At 44.2% G+C, this 18,197-nt stretch overlaps 1 protein-coding gene across 37 annotated transcripts in view; it reads right to left on the bottom strand.

Moving 5' to 3' along the window:
* Positions 1-3,463: 3,463 nt before the first annotated feature.
* Nrcam (neuronal cell adhesion molecule) overlaps positions 3,464-18,197 on the bottom strand; it is a 265,879-nt gene continuing 251,145 nt past the window's right edge. For 19 of the 37 annotated variants that reach the window (XM_041658288.1, XM_041658286.1, XM_041658284.1 and 16 more), the window contains one exon: positions 7,993-15,498. In XM_041658288.1, the coding sequence (XP_041514222.1) occupies positions 15,261-15,498 (238 nt within the window). In that variant the 3' untranslated portion in view covers positions 7,993-15,260. Of the gene's footprint in view, positions 4,426-7,992; positions 15,499-16,064; positions 16,077-18,197 lie in introns of those variants that run through there. The other 18 variants (XM_041658258.1, XM_041658257.1, XM_041658262.1 and 15 more) reach the window with 7 other exon arrangements.

The following is an 18,197-nucleotide window of genomic DNA, read 5'->3' on the forward strand; positions in this document are numbered from 1 at the left end:
TGTGATGTCAGCAGCACATGCCATCATTTTCAGAAAGAACACATGCAAGTGTCTAAAACACTGCATAGTGGAAAAAGCAGAGAAAGTCATGTCCTATTTGCAATGAAGCTGATTGCTTGATTCATGCACACGGCAAGTCCATTCCTAGGTAACATTGGTTTATTATGAACACTGAAAATGCAGTGTTTAGACAATAGCATGAAGTGTGTTATACCAGGGCTGCTCACAGATGTACTGCAGCAGATATGGTGATTGATTTATGAGAAAGAGGAGCACATATGATGGTTATCACCGCATGGAGACAGACACTGAAGCAGTGCACAGTGTCGTCTTGGCTAACACATACAGAAAGGAGTAAAACACCTCATGGTGGAGCAATAACAAAAATAAATAAATGAAAAGCATGATTATTTACTGCAGAGGAAACTACATCCCATTTAGAATGAAGTTGTCTGCTGCTTGCATCATTGCTTGCCTCAGAACAGCAGCACAGATGTTCCTAGATAAAACAGGTTTGCTAAAAACAGTGGAAACAGTGGTACTTTTTACAATCACTTCATTATAGCGATGTACCTCACAGCAAAGTATTAGAAGAGAAGGGCTGATTGCTTCCCAAGAAAGCAGAGCAGAGGAGTTTATTATCGTAACTCTGCAAAAGGGCATTAGGCTTAGGTTTGAGGTCATGAAAATAGCAGTATTTTCACAAGAGAAAGATATATATGATATCTGATCATTGATACAACTTATCAATCCTCACAGGAAAGTCCTGTAGGAGAAGTGGTGATCATTTTCCAATATGCAGAGCACTGAACCAGATTGTTAGTGTGAGGGTTGGGGTCATGTTAGGCTTAGGTTTCAGGATAAGAACAGAAAACTGGCTAGGAGGGCACCTGGGTTGGGATTAGGGTTAAGGTCAGTCTTTGGGTTGGGGTGAGGTTTAAGAACAAAAAAGAAATAGGAGAATCAAGCACAAAAATATGAAAGTTCAGTATCACACAGGGTCATGTGTAGAAAACACATCTGTAGTTTGTTAAACCCCTGCCCGGTTGGGTGTTTTCAAAAGCCGCTCTATTTCTCCAGCAGTGAAATATATGTTCCATTTACAAGAAATAATGGTTTCATCCTATAACTCTGAAGTTGCTTGCATCAAAATTGTTGTGCATATGTAACAAGGTAAAGCACATTTAAGTTACAAGAACTAGTTAGGAACAAACCTAAGCTCAGGCTGAGCTCTCATAATTAATAATAAGTCTCTGTGTCATTTTTTGTGAGCTAACAATCCAAGGGGGAAAAAAAACTATTTACAGAAGAGCATTTAAGGGAAAGCAGAGGATTCAAGTTCACCCATTTATTCTTAGAAGTTTTTTTATAATTATTTTTATAATTGTCTCTTACATTAAATATGAATTCTTATTTTTAAAAATAAATCTCAATATTTGTAGAAAGTGCTAAAATGTACTAAAGTTTTTATGTTGTTGATTCATGGCAAAGCTGTGTGACTTCTCTATTCTTTTGTACCTTTTCTTTTCCACTGTTCCTCCATCCCCCTCTCCTCTGCCTGAATTTTCTAATTCTACATAAATACAAAAATGCAAGCTGCCCTACAACTAGCTGTGTAGGAGGATAATCTCGAATTTTTCCTTCATCTACCTACTGAATATAATTCCTGTTTTACAGTATTACAGCGGTGCCAACATGCCCAGGCTATGTGGTGCTGAGCTTCTAACCCAGAGATTTCTGCTTGCTGGGCTCTACCAACTAAGTTCCTTCCACTCTGGAATTTCTGTGCAAATACTGTTACTACAGTCAAAGAGCAGAGGACTCAGAAGGGACTTTTGAGAGTCAAGTTCTAACTCTTCTTTCTCACATAAAGAAAGGAAAATTTAGGGAGCTAAATAACAGCTAAACCACATGCCAACTTTCCAACTCTCAAGCCCATGGCGGCTGGGCAGATTTCCTTAATTCTTGTTTTTAGAATGGGTGTTTTGGTATATAAATCATTCTAGAACATTCGAAGTTTTTAGAAGGAGAAATAGAGTTAGGAAATACTATAATCTCCACATAGATCCTGAGGTAGATGGTAAATTTTCCTCATTTTACCAATGAAGAAACTATGGCACAAAGAATTTGAATAACTGGCCCATGATCAGTAGACAGTGACATTGGTTCCCTTGACATGAGCTGATGCAGAAAGAAAGCAGGGACGGGCAGAGAAGACCAGAAGGTTGGGGCCATCGCAGAAATGAAACAAAACAGTCCTCAGTGCCCTTCCCTTCAATCATACTGAACTTTGCCAAAGAAATGGTCAAAATCTTGGAGGTGTCAGGGAAATTCCTGGGTATCTTTCCTATAGTATGCACTTCCTATTTATGTCTGTCTCTCGTTGATTTATTTTACAATTCTGAAAGTCCTGGGATACTGCTGTTAATGAAGATGAGCCTTGTCCATGGATAGAAATGCAATTATTCTTTGTTATATAGATTTCGGCAATGGATTACAGCATTTCTTATGGCCTATCAATATGACCCACAACACAGAATTGTGGGCTGGAGAAAAGCTGATCTTGGGAGTTCACTGGCTAGGCAGCTTAGCCAAAGTGTGGGCAGCAGGGTCATTGGGAGACCCTGACTCAAAGAAATGAGGTGGGGAGTGCTGGAGAGAGACACCCGACATTTTCCTCTGGCCTCCACCTGCATGTTAACAGATGAGCACACAAGTGTATATCACACATGCACACGCACACACACGCACACACACGCACACGAGCATGCACACACACACACACACACACACCACATACACGAGAGAGAGAGAGAGAGAGAGAGAGAGAGAGAGAGAGAGAGAGGCCTTTGCAGCTGAGGCTGTAGCTCAGTGGTAGCATGATTGTCTTAGGTTCAACCATGAGCACTATCCCCCAAAGTCTTCCTTTGTATTGGTTATTACATTTTCCAAATTCCTCAATTAATGAAATCAATAAAATCTTTATTAGATGTTTTCTTTCTATTTTTAAGTGTATTGTGATTTTTATCTTTTTAAAACACTCATTTTTCATATCTGCCCAGCACTGCACTTCAGGCTTTGCCTCTTCATGTAGGTCCTGGGCACAAATCCACAAACCACAGGTCCAGTCTGGCCCACTCTCTGAATTTTTATGGTGTACATGCTAAGCAAGGTTTTTGTATTTTCTAATGGTTAAAAAAATAAAGAGAATAATAACATTTTTGTAGAATGCAAAGCAATGAAACATAAATTTTAGCATCTAAGTTTGTAACAATGACTCTGCTTTCTGTGACTGCATTGTCTACACAAGGAAGGAAGAATCAGCTAAGCCTGCATTGTCTACACAAGGAAGGAAGAATCAGCTAAGCCTGCATTGTCTACACAATGGTTCTCAACCTCCCTAATGTTGCAACCCTTTCAGTACAGTTCCTCATGTTGTGGTGATCCCCAACCATAAAATTATGTCTGTTGCTACTTCATAACTGTAGTTTTCTTACCCTTATGAATCATAATGTAAATGTCTTTGCTTTCTGATGGTCTTAGGTGACCCCTGTGAAAGGGGTCATTAGACCCTGAGGAGTCATGACCCACAGGTTGAGAACCGGGAAGAGGCTACCCTGTCCAGAAAACCCCAATACTTACTATGCCTTTCTGGAAATTGGTTCTACTGTGGTTTATTTAATGCTCTAGACTCTGAGCATTACCTCCAGGCACTTCCCCTAATTGTCCAGTCTGGCCTAGACAATTAAGGAAATTGTCTTCTCGGTGCACACAATGCATGTATTTGCAAAGGCATCACCAACCGAACTGTGCTCTTCTTACTCCTCCATACCTGGCTGTAAATACTCTAACTGGGCTGTGCCTTGGCCTCCTGGCATCCCCAGACCTCTCTCCTGCTGGGTAACAGGAACATCCACATGTAACAGTGTTCTGCACCAGTTAACAATTAACTACCAACTGGCTTGTATGACAACATGATGAAAAGCAATATTTCTTTTAATTTCCCAGCAATGAAACAGCACAGCAAAGAGTCAGTGGGGTAGAAGTGGTGATCAGCCCTTCGGGATTCACAAGAGAGACTGCTTGGAGGAGCTGGCATGTGAGTACATTCCTGAGACCCAGGTGTAAAGTCTTAGGAAGCCTGGCCCGTTGTCCTGATGTATTGAACAGGGATGGGCAGGTACACAGCTTCCAGAAGTGCCCTTCACATTGCTTTCCATGGACCCATCTCTCTGAGGGCTCCAGGTCCGTCCAGCCTGTCTTTCCATCTTCACTAATTCCCAGGTTTTCCTGCTTTGTCCTTCTGGTGAGGGACCTTCGCCTCTCTTCCACAGTATCCTGTGTCGACTGCTGTTGGAACTACAGTCTCCTCAGAGCACAGTTCTGTTGTTTCTGGTGACTCTGAATGTTCACTCCCAGAAGGCACTGTTAGAAAAGCCAACGGGTCATGTTCAGTAATCAGTAAAGTAGAAAGTTGATGAGAACAGCTGAGAGAAAGAAATAGGGTAAGGAACAAGAGTTTCAGAGCTCTACGCATGTGTATGCATGCGTGCGTGTGCGTGGGTGCATGTGTGGTGTGTGTTGCAGTGTGTGGAGGCCATAGGACACTTTGAGTGTCGTTTTTCTTCAGTCACTATTAACTTCTTTTTCGAGTCAAGGTCTTGCTCTGGCTGGGGGCTCGCTGATTAGTCAAGCTGGCTAGGCAGCAGTCCCCTGAGACCCACCAGTCTTCACCACTCCAGCACTGGGTTACAGGGTGTGCCACCATGCCCAGCCTTTGTATGTGGAGGCCAACCCCAGGTACTCAAGCTTCCACTGCAAAAGCTTTGATGACCGATCGACTCCCAGGCCAACTTTAAGTGCTCCTGCATGGTTCAAGTGTCTCGTTAGTGCAGGACCTCCTTTCTGTACCAGTGTGATGTGGGATTCCACTCTGTATGCTGTGAATAAAAAAACTGGGTTGGCCTGATGGGGTAGAACAGAGCTACGTGGGGAAAACTAAACTGAATGCTGGGAGAAAGAAGGGCGGAGTCAGAGAGAAGCCATGGAGCCGCTGCTGGAGTCAGACACGCTGGAATCTTGCCTGTAGACCACGAACCTCGTGATAAAATATAAAATAATGGAAATGGGTTAAATTGAGATGTAAAAGTTAGCCAATAAGGAGTTATAGCTAATAGGCCAAGCAGTGATTTAATTTATATAGTCTCTGTGTGGTTATTTCGGGAGTCTGGGCAGCTGGGAAACAAACAAGCGGCCTCCTACTATACCCATGGGCCCCCTTTCTTAGTCCTTAGGTGTGACTCTCTAGCCTCTTCCTGCTGAATAATTTGTCCTCACTGAGACAGCTCAGGAATTTTATTTTCAAACCCAAGGCCACAAGCAACTTGGCACAGTCTCTACCTACCATAGTCTTGGGCATCAATTCCAGTCCCTCAAAAGCAGTCACCTTCTCTTTGTGTTCTATCTAGTGACTTCTGGAAGCTACAGGGGGAGTCAGCATAACCAAGTTGAAACTCTCACTTACCCACGTGGAATGTGTTGAGTTGTGTCCTTGGCCTCCCATTCTTAGTGGAAACACTGAAGTCCTAGGCCTCTAGCACCTCACAAGGTGACCATGTTTGGGGTGGGAGCAGCGTTCTGTCTATCATTGCTTCCAGCTGTCCCCTTCCTTTGCAAGCTCTACACATTCCTGTTACCACCTCTCCTGGGGCTCTTCTATTTAAGCTTGCAGTGGAACCTGTCTTTGAAACCACAGTCTCCACACTCCCACAGCCCTTGGCCCTAGACTCCTAATTGTGAGCATGAAGCCCTCTAGTTCTCTAATTCCGCCAGAGTGAAGGTGCCGTAGGCTCAGAGACAGTGCCTTCTGCTCTGGCTGCTCTCTGGACACAGGGCCAATCACGGGCCCAGAGGTGTAGAATTTGCTCCAAGGAAGTACCAGTTCTCTCATGGAGTAGTCAGAGGTTGAGCACCTAAGCGCACAATCCAGATGTGCACACTCCCTCTCCCTTTATTGCCTCTGTAGAGCAGAGGCAAGGCTGTGCTTAGCTGATTGAGAAGACGCTGAGTTCTCAAGTCCCTGTCTGGCAATGAGCATACTCCCCAAGCACAGCTGATGAGGGATGACATCACATTCTTATGTGTCCTTCCATCAAGATGGAAAGCAATAATCCAGACACCCCCCTGACAACCTCTAGCAACTCCAAGGGAGGGTGAGGATGCTTTAGCTTTGCTTCTGTAAAATCTGCTGGCCTCATGGCCTTCAGGACTGGGAGGACCTTAAAAGCTCACGCTGTTTGCTACACACTGTAATCTAGAGAGGGAGATGGGAGGCTCTGCTCTTACAACAGCCTGGGTCTTGGCACAGGTTGCTCCAAAACAGAGCTCCTCCAAACCCACTTATGCAGACATGTTCCTGTCTTGTCATAGATGTCAAGTCCCTTTTGGACTGGGGGGCCATTGGCCTTCAGAAACGGAAGACTTTTATTCTGAAAAAAAGTTATTCTTTCACAACTAGACAAACACATCAGCCTACTCTCTTTTGATTTTGAACATTATGCTTCTACTTTATGTAGCTTGGACTTCATGAGGAACAGTTTAAAGGGGGAAAGAGCTTGCACCATGGAGTCAGACATTGCTGAGTTCGTGAGACAGATCTCTGCTGCAGCCGTGTGACCTTTGGGAAGAAAAGGAATGCTGCCTCACAGGCTGGAAAGAACATGAAATGGGTATGGTGTGCATATTGCCAGCATGGGGCTTGGCATTTAACAGACGCTGAAGGTAAGTTTTTTATTTTCTTCGTCCTTGCCATCCTACCACAGCAATTTCTTGCTCAATAAAAGGGAACGGAATCTGAAAATATAAACCAGGCAGACATTGCAAGGCTGTTTGCATTTGGGAACAAAATGGGAAAGATTGTAATTTGCTAAAGATTGTTTCTTAGTGTTCTTGGGCTGCCAGAATAAAGAACCAGTTACCAGTCTGGATGGTTTAAACCACAAACATCTATTATCTCAGGATGTGATTTATTTTGTGAAGGCTGGAAGATAAAGATAAAGGGGCTGGCTGCTTGTTCCTAGTGAGGCCTCTTTCTTGGTTTGCAGATTGTCTCCTTTACTCCATGCCTTCATAGGGCAAAGGGAGAGGGATGGAGTGGAGAGAGGGAGAAGCTGAGGAAGAGGGGTGAAGAGGAGAGACAGAGGAGAAAGGAGAGAGAGGAGGAGAGGGAGGGAGGAGAGAGAGGGAGAAGTTGAGGAAGAGGGGTGAGGAGGAGAGACAGAGGAGAAAGGAGAGAGAAGAGGAGAGGGAGGGAGGAGAGAGAGGGGTGCATAGGGAGAGACAAGTGTAGGGAGGGGGGAAGAGAAGAGGACAGAGGGAGAGAGGAAGGGAAGGAAGTAGGAAGGAAAGTGGAGAGGAGAGAAGGTGAGGAGAGAGGAAGAAGAGAGGAGAGGTGCTTGCTATTTGTAGACATGACAGTGTGGGATACACAATCCTTGTGCAGCCTGGAGAATGAGGAGTGACCTTATTCTCGTGAAGGGACCTAAAAGAGAACCCCAGCAAGGAGAAGCAAATGTAGATTACTTGTGCCATGTCAATCACATCTCATTTAGATGGGAGATTGAAAGCCAAGAGACAGGATTTTGCTTAAAAGAGGCCCCGGATAATTTCTGGAAGGAGTAAGGTTGACTGTGGTGGCATTTCAATAGTGTTTTAATGAATAAAGACTGCCTGAAGATCTGAGAGTCAAACAGCCCCACTGGTCAGCCCTACAGACCAGGTAATGGTAACACACACCTTTAATCTCAGCAGTCATAAAAACACACACCTTTAATCCCAATAGCCACATTAGTTGCCACAGAAACTGGGCAGTGCATGCCTTTAATGATGGTGGTACACACCTTTAATCACAGTGGCACATGCCTTTAATCCAAGACCTAGAGAGGATTATAAAATGAAAAAAAAAACAGCTTTCAATATACAGTCTTTCTCTGAGATTCCAGGAGGCAGGATTGCCATTTTGGACTAAGGTTGAGGTAAGAGTCAGTGTTTGGCTGTTTTGCTTTTCGATCTTCAGGCTGAACCCCAATTTCTCTCTCTGAGTGTTTATTAATCGTACTTCAAATGATGGTAAAAGTCCAACCTCAGAAAGGCTCCAAAGGTGGCTTGTCACAGAGTCAGAACTGAGAAGCCTCTTCTGCATCAGGACCAGCTGTCCATACCCCCAGTGTGAAGAAAGACCTGGGAGTGATGCTGGCCAGGCAGGGCTCTTGGGGACTGAGTTGTCCTCTAGTTGGCAGTTGACTAGAGAACACAAATGTAGCAACTGTATGAATGGAAATCAAATATTACTTTATTTCTAAGGTGAACATCAAATCTAGATCTTGGATTGGTCATCCATATTTGGGTGCTCATATTCTACCTCATTAGGGTCCTTGAGCCCACCCAACCAAGAAAGTCTGGGGATGCTCTGTAACCTTGGCTTGACCTACAACACCATGCTCAACTGAACAGGTAGAGGAGAAGGCCACCATAGACTTTTGAAAGGACAGGGTGATCCCTAACATAAGACAAAGCAGAACCTGGGTCCCCTTCTTCTCTGCCCCATCCTAGGGTGAGCAGTAGAAAGAAAGAGAGAGAGCCTGTAAGGGGAGGAATCACCTATGTCCAGTTTATTTTCCTTTCAAAATCAAATCAACTTTATTGAGATACAACATATATAACAAAGCACACTGACTTTAAGCATATAATTTTTTAGTTCTGATGAACGAATACCCCTATAACTATCCTCACAACCAAAATATCCATCATCTCTAAGAGTTTTCTCTGCCTCCCAAAGGTAAATCCCTCTGCAAACTCATCCCTAGCAGCCACAGTCTGCTTCCTGTCCTTGGAGGAAAGTTTCACCTGCTTCAGTGTTCCATAGCAGCAAAAGCTCTGTGCTTGGTTTCCCTTAGTGGCGTGAAATACTTGTACTTACTGGTGGCTGGTGGTCTAAACATTGTGCACAGTTCAAAAATTTGTTTAACCACTTACCTACCATGGGCACTTGAACGACTACTTGAAGATTTTTTTTCTATTATGAAAACTACCTGGTCCCTTTCTTTAATCTCAAAGCTAAGTCTTTCCCATTCCTCCAGATGGGATAGGAAAGAGGCTGAGTGCCATGTTCCACACAAGCTAGTGTGTTTCAGAATCCGAGGGAGTGTTAGAACGCCAGACGCAGGTTTATGCCTGCAGAGTTCCTGAATCGATTGATGGGGGGCAGGGCAAGAACGCGATTCTAACAACCGATGCTGCCACTCTGGGGAACACCTGGCCTTAGTGGCCTTGTAACATCCTTGAAGATCAGGAGGTTATGTGACCATGGTGTGAGACTGTACTCATCTAAGCCTCATGTATACACAACTCTATTTACCATTCAGACAAACATAAGCTTCATTGAGGTGTCTGTGGTTCCATAATGCAGTTGTTTTAACTATAAAACTCAAGATGTTTTAGTACTTCAGGAAGAGCCCTCGCACCAAGTTGAAGTAAATCCTTGCCTCCACCACCCCTAACCCCAGAGAGCAATCTAGCTCCTGTTTTCACACATTTGCCTTTCTGGACAGTTCAAGTAAGTGAGAATAGTGGGCTTTGTGCTTGGCATTTCAAATGCAATGTTCTTGGAGACCCCTCTTATTGTTGTGTTCGGCAACCCTTTATAGAACACACCGGGTAGTGTTTCCTCTGACCAGGCAGCTATACCTCTATTCATAGGATATACTCATTTTGTTCAGGTGTTCATCTGCTCACAGCCGCTGGGCTTGTTTGCTAGCAGTTATGACTGATACTTAGTGAACATGTATATGCAAGCCCATGGCTAGATGTAGATGTTCATTTCTCTTGGGTCTAGATTTATGAGTTGCATTGCGGTCACATGGTAAATTTATATTCAATATTTAAAGAAACTGATAAACGCTTTCCAGAATGGCTGCGCCATTTTGGATTCCCTCCACCAATGTGTGAGCATTCTACACGGCTCTCTAGATTCATTTTATGTGGGGCATATGAGAGAATTTGAGCTCCACCATTGCGCTGTGTTGAGGACTCTATTTGAAATATCGTTCCATGACTACTTACACAGTAGCAAAGTATAAGAAGGCCAACATCAGTTCCCACACTGGTTGCACATCAGAACCATCTGGGGACGCTTTCCTAGTGAGGGTGAGGTTCAGATCAGGTACTGAAAACAGCGAACATCCACTGTGGGCCAGGGCAAACAGACGCTGGGCTTTTAAAACTGCCAGGTGATTTCAGTGAGCCAGCTGATAAGCACTGATGAAAAACATCTCTTGTGGAGCCACCCAATGAGATAACGAGGCACACACTTAAGAGCTGAAGAAAGACACGGTCTACAGGACATACTGAATGGAAAGAACAAAAGGGATGGACTGTCTGGTCAATCGTGGCTTCTATGATTAGTTAGTTCCCTTATACATTTCCTGATATCAGTTCAACCATCTGGCCGTGAAGCAGAGCACTGATAACTGAAGGGTGTGGGATTAAGACGGTTGGTTTCTGAGACTTGAGCAGTTTAAAGTCAGTGGATAGTCAGAAAAGCAGGGGCAGGGGTGACTGGTGGGTAGCATCTGACACGGAGGAGTTGTCAAGACCCTGGTGGAAACATTCTTTTTTATATATAATTTATTATGATTTATTTAACTTTATTTTATGTGCATTGGTGTGAAGTTGTCAGATCCCCTGGAACAGGAGTTACAGACTGTTGTGAGCTGCCATGTGGGTGCTGGGAACTGAACTGGGAAGAGCAGTCAGTGCTCTTAACCGCTGAGTCATCTCTCCAACCCCCCTACTTTCATTCTTGCAATGGCCTTTCTTTTCCCTGGCTTCCAACTGAACACAGTCCCCTGCTTTGCAGACACAAGCATGTCCTGTTACTGGATTTCCAGGGAGTCCCTTTCTCCCTCTCCTGTTCGCTACATTGAGAGTTTCTGGATGGTGCGCCCCCCTCAGCCCCTTGTTCATGTTCTTCTTCCTTAGCAGTTTGCTCAGGGCCCCATGGTTTAAACAGCAGCCCTTAATCTGAGGAGTTCCTTGACCCTTTCATTTGCTGCCCTTAATCTGAGGAGTTCCTTGACCCTTTCGTTTGCTCCTCACTTTCCTGTTTCTTCACTAATAGTAAGTAGGTTTGGCACAGGGTCCTCAGGCCCATCTAGACTGGCCGCTGCACCTAGGCAGGCATGCTGGCCTCGCTGTGGCCAGCTTGTCCCCTGGCTTTTCTGTGGTCCGTCCTTGACTTTCACCTTTCAGCTCACATTTCGTGCCTGGGGCCTCTTTCCCGACCACCCTGTTTAGACTGCTTTCCATTCTGAGCTCTTTCCTGCGTGTGGACTTGCACCTATCCAGGTGATCCTCTGATTGTCCCTGTCTGCGCACACTGGGCTCCAGGCCACAGCGGAGCAGGACTCACTTCCGGTTTTGCTTGTGTTTCATCCCGGCTTTAGCCGGTGCTCAGATTATTCTTTCGTTCCTAGGACCCACAGGATTGGAGTGGAAAGGCGTAGTAGACTAGACTTCATCTACCCCAGCGTTATCTACCTGAGGAAACCATTATCTAAATGGTTAGAGGAGGGGTTGGTGCAGGGCCGTAACGCTGGCAGAGGGCCCAGTTGGTACAAACCCTTACTTCTCTCTGGGCCACTGATCTTTCCACCCCACCAAGCCACTATTCAGTATGGATACTGCAGTAATAGCATCTGCTCTTCCCTCCCCTTCTCTTAAGTGAATCATAAGAGCTGTGGGTGGTATTTAAACTGCTTTTGTGTGTGTTTGATTCAATAACAATCATCAAACCATTGGTGGCCAACAAAAATCGTGTCTTTGAAGAAAGGGATTAATGCCGTTTTAAGGACTCCTATCTCTTATTGTCTCACACAGGCACCTGACAAAGCTGGCCAGTGAACTCCAGGGCAACTCCTTCCCTGAATCGCCGAGGCTGAAGCCCAATCAAGAGAAAAACTATGCAAAAGGCTCACAAACCTCATGTTTCCTCTCTGGAAAGAGCTCACTAGGGAGAGCTGCAGTCCCATGTCTTTCTTTGCAGCAGGCGATCATTTTCTGCTCCATCAGGTTATCCTTTGATTATCCAAACTGATTGGGACGGGATCCCTAGGCGGCTTTCTCTAGTTTTCTTTTGTGCCGAATAAAGCAAGGAGCGCCCTCTGGTGGTCAGCGGTGGAAACGTCTCGAGCGGGAGCGACGCATTCCGTAGATAAGAATCCCTGAGTTCCTGGACTCCCCTCATCTCAAAAGTCGTTAAAACCACCCCAACAAAATGGTTTACACCGCTTTATAACTACCCGATATTTCTGAAGCTATGCTTATTCTTTTACATCCCCTGTTGCCACAGAGCCCTGACATGTTGCAGAATGCAGGTGCGCCTTTGTTAATCTGGCACACAGTGAAGAGGAGAAAGGAGGATCTGAGGGAGCCGTGAACGTGGCTTCTGTAGGAGGGATTCTGAGCTCTATTAGATAGCTCTGTGCTTTCTAAATAACCAAGAGGGCAAGGCGAGTCTCCTGAGTGTACTGCTGGGACCAGGGGCCTGGGACTAGGGCAGGTAATGGAATGTTGGTAATTGCTAGGCTTGGGCTATTCGCACACCTATACGGCTTGGAGACGGCCAGAAGGAAGTGGGTGACATATTCGTGATATGTATGAGTGTTCAAACTCTCTCACCAAGCAGCCATGTTAAGAAATACAAACTGTGCTTGAGGCGGGAGGAGGTCTGAGCTGGTGGAATGGGCTGGTCATCACAGATTGGGCAAATTGGGCATTTTTAAGAAAGAACACAATGGGATTTCATTTCCAATTCTCAAAATACTGGAACTATCTCTTTTTGCTTAGCCCCTAACCCTTCATTAAAAATTCTGGATTATGCTGTTTTATCAATTCTTATATTTAGTTTTGTGATAATGTCCTAGGCCTTTCAAAAATAATGCAAAAAAAGTCAAAATTTCTTCAAAAACCTTTTTTGAAAATCAGGTTTGAAGGAGCTAAAACTCAATGACAGTCACTTTCTGACGGCAGTCTGGTCACATGTTCTTGCTCTGTGCACAGATGATCTCTAGTTACACCTGGTCATTCCCATTCCGCTGGGAACACGGCAGAGTTCAAAAGAGGGAGGGATGTTACAACCACATTTAATTTTGAATACAAGTCCGTCATAATCTGCAGAAGTGACTTCTTCATGCACAGAGACATTTAGCATCTCTGGCTGGAAGAAGACATGTATTTATTTTTCTCTGAAAACACTGAGGTAACTTTAGTCTCTGTGCCTTCTGGTGTCTAGGCAAGCCTGTCTTATTCTTTGTATTTCCCATTGCTAGGCTGGTTGGGGACAGTAAATGTGAAGCCATGAGAGTATTTAGGGCTGCTTCATTTAGGGATCACTTGAAAGCAAGTTTTACCTGTATACATCAAAGACGCCAGGTAACAAATCCTACTATACTCCATCCATTAATGCTGAGGATCTCGGTCAGAAACTGGCTGACACAGTGGAGAAAATAGCTCGCGATTCCAGTTGCACAGCAAAAAGAAGAGGGCGAAAAACCCAAAGTAGGCATTTGCTGTTTTCACACCCTTACACTGCATTAATTGATGAGCTTGCGTCTCACACAGCAGAACATAAACATTGCTTGCGTGTTTATTTGCACATAACACCTCTAAGCATATAGCATCTACACTTTCCTCATATTTACAAATTCAACAGAATATCTACATAGAAAAAGCTTTACTTAAAATTAAACTTGATGCAAGTTATGAGAAACCAATTTATTGGCAAGTGAATTTGAGCATCCCTTCAACCATAGGTTGTCATAGATTTTTATATTGGAGGTAAGTCATTTCATACACACCGTTTATGACTATGGTAGGGTATATGCATTTATTCTTTAGGCTGCAGCTGTAATCCCTTTGACTGCTGGCCTAATTAAGCGCTTGTCAGATTTTGCAGATTCTGGAGTGTGCCTGTTGCAGTTTGCACATACACTGTTGAGTGCTGCAGTTTGGAAGCTCATATAGGTATACTGGAATCTCTGTTCGCATGCTGTTCTGTGTTTCAGTTCTAGAATCAGGTGTTTTTCATCCATTTTTAACCTCAATTTTCTTCTTCGATATAGCTTGTTTGGCTAGAAACAACAAAAGATCACAGGCCCATCATGCTCTCAGGCTGATGACAAAGCTTTCTTTGCTTTTGATATTTATAGGGGAAAGCCCCTTCAAATAAACTTGTTTTTACTTTCCCAGCTTTCCAGCACTTCGGTTCTCACTGCCAATGCCTTTTTAAAGTCCCTCCCTCCCAACAGCAGTCGCACAGGATGGAGCTGCTCAGATTGGCCAGTCTAGATAGCACAGGCATCAGGGAATGCTGAGTGTCTGAAAGCACTGCACGAGGCTCGCCCTGCATCTTCTAGACTAAGATCTGAAATCTAACTTGAGAGTTTTGTCTTCCGTTCTTTCTGTATGGCACACATGCCAGAAGGGATCACAAAATGTCACGTTTATGCCCCCAAACAACTGGACACAGAGAGCGTAAGAAGTGGGACACTGCCACTGTAACCTGGAGGGTTAAGAAGCGTAGGAAGTAACAGGAGCAAAGAAGAGGTGGCGGAGCCTTGGTGAGCATTAGCAGATGTGTCTGTCATAATTAATTCACATAGGAAGTATTTACTGTACACACTGTTCCTAACAGTCTCCCGGAAAGACTAACAACAGCTAGACATAGTCACGAGTTTCACAACAATGTCCACAGAGACATTGGAGCTCTAGAGAACGCTACAGGAACACTCTCCACAATAACAACGGAATTCATATTTAGGGTTCAGCTGAGGATAGTGGCACTAAGTACCTGACCATGTCGCCATCACATCCGCGGTGTGGCCTCAGTGCGGCATGTTTCATGCAGCTAATGGAGCTGTATCCCGCACAGGGAATGATGGGAGCTGTGGATGATGTTGGATTGTTTTTTAATCAGTTCCAAGGAAATTGAGAAAACTCACTCTGAACAACAAAAAGTATGCGCGTTGCACCCCAGTTCACATTAACGTATCGCGTGACTGAGTTCTGTTCTCGCTTTGCTCTCATAATACTCACAGACAGCAGAAAGCATCCTTTCTACCCACGTGTCCACAGGCTGAGAGGGACGAGAAGAGCTCAGGAAAGACATTCCAGAGAAATGGGACATTGGCGCAGAGCCTAAAGACTTAAACGAAGGAGTTCATGGCGTTGACAGGTGAGGGGGCCTCTGAGCTCTCATTGCCCTCGGCTGGTTCTTTCTCTTTCTTACCGCTGTATTGTCCAATAAAGGAGCCATCCTCATTGAACTGGCCATTCACCCCCTCGCCATAGTCAACCAGGCTATCGTCACTATCCTCTTTTTTCACAGTCCTGTCTGAAGGTGTTCGGCTTCCTTTTTTCAAAGGCTTGTGGTCTTCTGCATCGCTGGGAAGAAAAAGAAAAAGAAAACAGAAAACATTTCGGTAAGACTGGCATTGATTGCGGCGAAGCGCCTTGTTTTTACAGATCGTGCATGCAAATCATGAAAAAGCATATGGAGTCCTGAGCTGCCGCGGCCAAATCTAACTGCCAGGTGGACTCCAGAGGCGAGGGCTCTACCGCGATGGAGATCAGGCACAGAGATGGTTGGATCATGGTCTGCAGCGGAGAAGATGGCTTTTCGATCGTGCGTGCTAATTTAAATGAGAGATTCCGATGCCTGATTGGAAGGCAATCCAGGAGCAATCACGAGCATTAAAGGGGGGAGGTTCAAGGACAAGAGAAACCCATCACTGTTTCAATTCAGAGGAGCAGGGCAGAGCTCAGGACAGTGGCCAGTTAGTGTGTTAAACTGTAGAACATCTCTGATTCCTTGGATGCAAATGGAGCATGATTTTGGTTATATGTGAAACATGGATTGTTTTTTCCTAAGCCAGAAGGAGAAGCAGAATCCTGCAGTTCAAATAATTTTGTTATTGAGTGCAGGCCAGGTTCGTGAACTTCCGCCTTACCTTTCAAAAGACCTAGAAATCCATTAAAAGGAGGCAGAGGAAACAAATGAGAACAGCCTAAGAAGAGAAGCACAATCCTTATATGGATAGGTAACAATATTTTTTTTCTGAAGAATTTTTTGGTCAATTGGTAAAGATTTATTAATGTGGAAAGATAAACACTGTACATTAAAAACACTATACTTGAACCGTAACCAAACATTAAAGGGGGTGAGTGCTTCCAAACTCACAAAAACAAATATGTCTTATCTTCTGATTAACCAGTTTCTCACATCTCCTCTGTGCTATGCACACACTACAGGGTCCAAGGCTTGTACTTTGGCAAAGCATTATGGGAGCCTATTATTATTTTGCTTATTTCTTTGCTGAACCCTTAAGCATAACTTCTGAAAACAAAAGAGTGTTTAGTGTGTTTAAGAATGTCCACAAACGTGGCCACATATGTCATTGAATTTAAGATCATCCACTAATAGGGTCATATACATAGGGACAGTGACTGACTCCTTCACAGGTAACATTTGGGAAAAAATAGCCAAAAAACTGTGTGAAATAGGCTCTTACTTGTCTAAGAGCCCTGATGTACTTGATGTACAAAGGGGTCACTGTAACTTTAGTATTTTAACAAAAACTGGTGCTAAGATCATTGTTAGTAAGACTGATTTTTTTTTCCTAGTCAAGCTCCAAGATTTAAAGATAAATAAATCTGTCTCCTTTGGCAATACCTTCTTCTAGCAATCTCCTAATTTTCTCTCCAAGAAAAATATGTCCAACTTTGATGTGCTATCAAAAATGACCTGTTCAGCTAATACACAAGTACACACTGCCATCTGAACAATCTGCACAACTTGATGACATCAGAGGTCATTGAGGTGGCCTGTTGAGGGGAGCATTTCAGAGGACATAGCACCCACAAAACCCAACTTATTATAAAAGCAGCTTACATGACATCTTTGAGATTTAGCTGTGAACTTCTGTACTTTGCTTGAATATCTCTAATGTGTATGCCCCTAAAGAGTTCAATGACAAGCAGCATTTTGCCACCCGAGTTCCACTTATTACTCTACTTAGTGGAAATAACAGCCCCAGGAATACATTATAGGAAGATGCTCATTATGTCATTTCTTTGATCCTGTCTTCCCTTCATCTAACATTCACTAAGTACCTACTCTAAGACAGATGTCATTCTGGCTTTGTGGATATAGAAACAAACAACACAGACTAAAATGCTGACCTTATAACCAGTGGGGTAAAGTGTAGTTAATAACCAACATGGTAGGGAAAATTCATTATGCCAAATGATCAGTACTGCAGAGAATCTAGAATTGAGTAAAGAGAATGGAAGAGGAGGCGGGGCTGACAGAAGCTATCCAGGGAAGGTCTTGTTCAAAAGCACCATCTGACCAAGGGTCTAAGAGCTAAGTTGGCCATGGATGACTAGAGCAAGCTCAACTATGGCAAAAGCATCAAGCAGCACAGATGATCTGTGGCAGGGCAGGCCTGATATGTTCTAGAAACAGCAAGGATCTTGCTGTGGCAAGAATTGAATGAGTAAGTGAGAAAGAGAGTAGTTGGAGGTGGAAGGTGTAGGCCAGGGTTTCATGGACACTGACAAGCCTCTGTTTAGGAGATGGAGGCGCTGGGGGGGGTGGGGTTTCATGGGTGAGAACTGCAGTCTGACCCATATTACTCCAAAAGCATGAACTCTGTCATCCAATGTTGACAGTAGTCTGCCTTGAGAGAAGGGGTTGACAAACTCCTGCAAACTGGAGCCACACCCACTTGTGACTTCTTTACTGTTGATGCTCATGGCCCCCTTTCGGCTACATCAGTAGAATTGCAGGTAAGACTATGTGGGCTGCAAAATCTAGAACATTGGCCAGGGGCTCTTGAAAAGGGAGAGTCTGCAAAGCTCTGCAGTAGAGTCATGAGATTATTTCCATCATTTGGGAGAGAGATGACTCTAGTTTGGACCAGGGTGGCAGGTTGAAGAAGTTTATACAGAGTGTTAAGCTTGTGGTCGTATTTTGGAAATAAGAGAAAGGAGGACTTCCTGATGGATTGGTTATGGAGCAACAAGGAAGATGAAGGCATAAGGATGTCTGGAAGAAACCAGAAGCTTGGCATTACTCCCAT

This window comes from Microtus oregoni, unplaced genomic scaffold (genome assembly GCF_018167655.1).
Source record: "Microtus oregoni isolate MIOR12 unplaced genomic scaffold, Mior012 000009F_ref0000495, whole genome shotgun sequence".
Lineage (NCBI taxonomy): Eukaryota > Metazoa > Chordata > Mammalia > Rodentia > Cricetidae > Microtus > Microtus oregoni.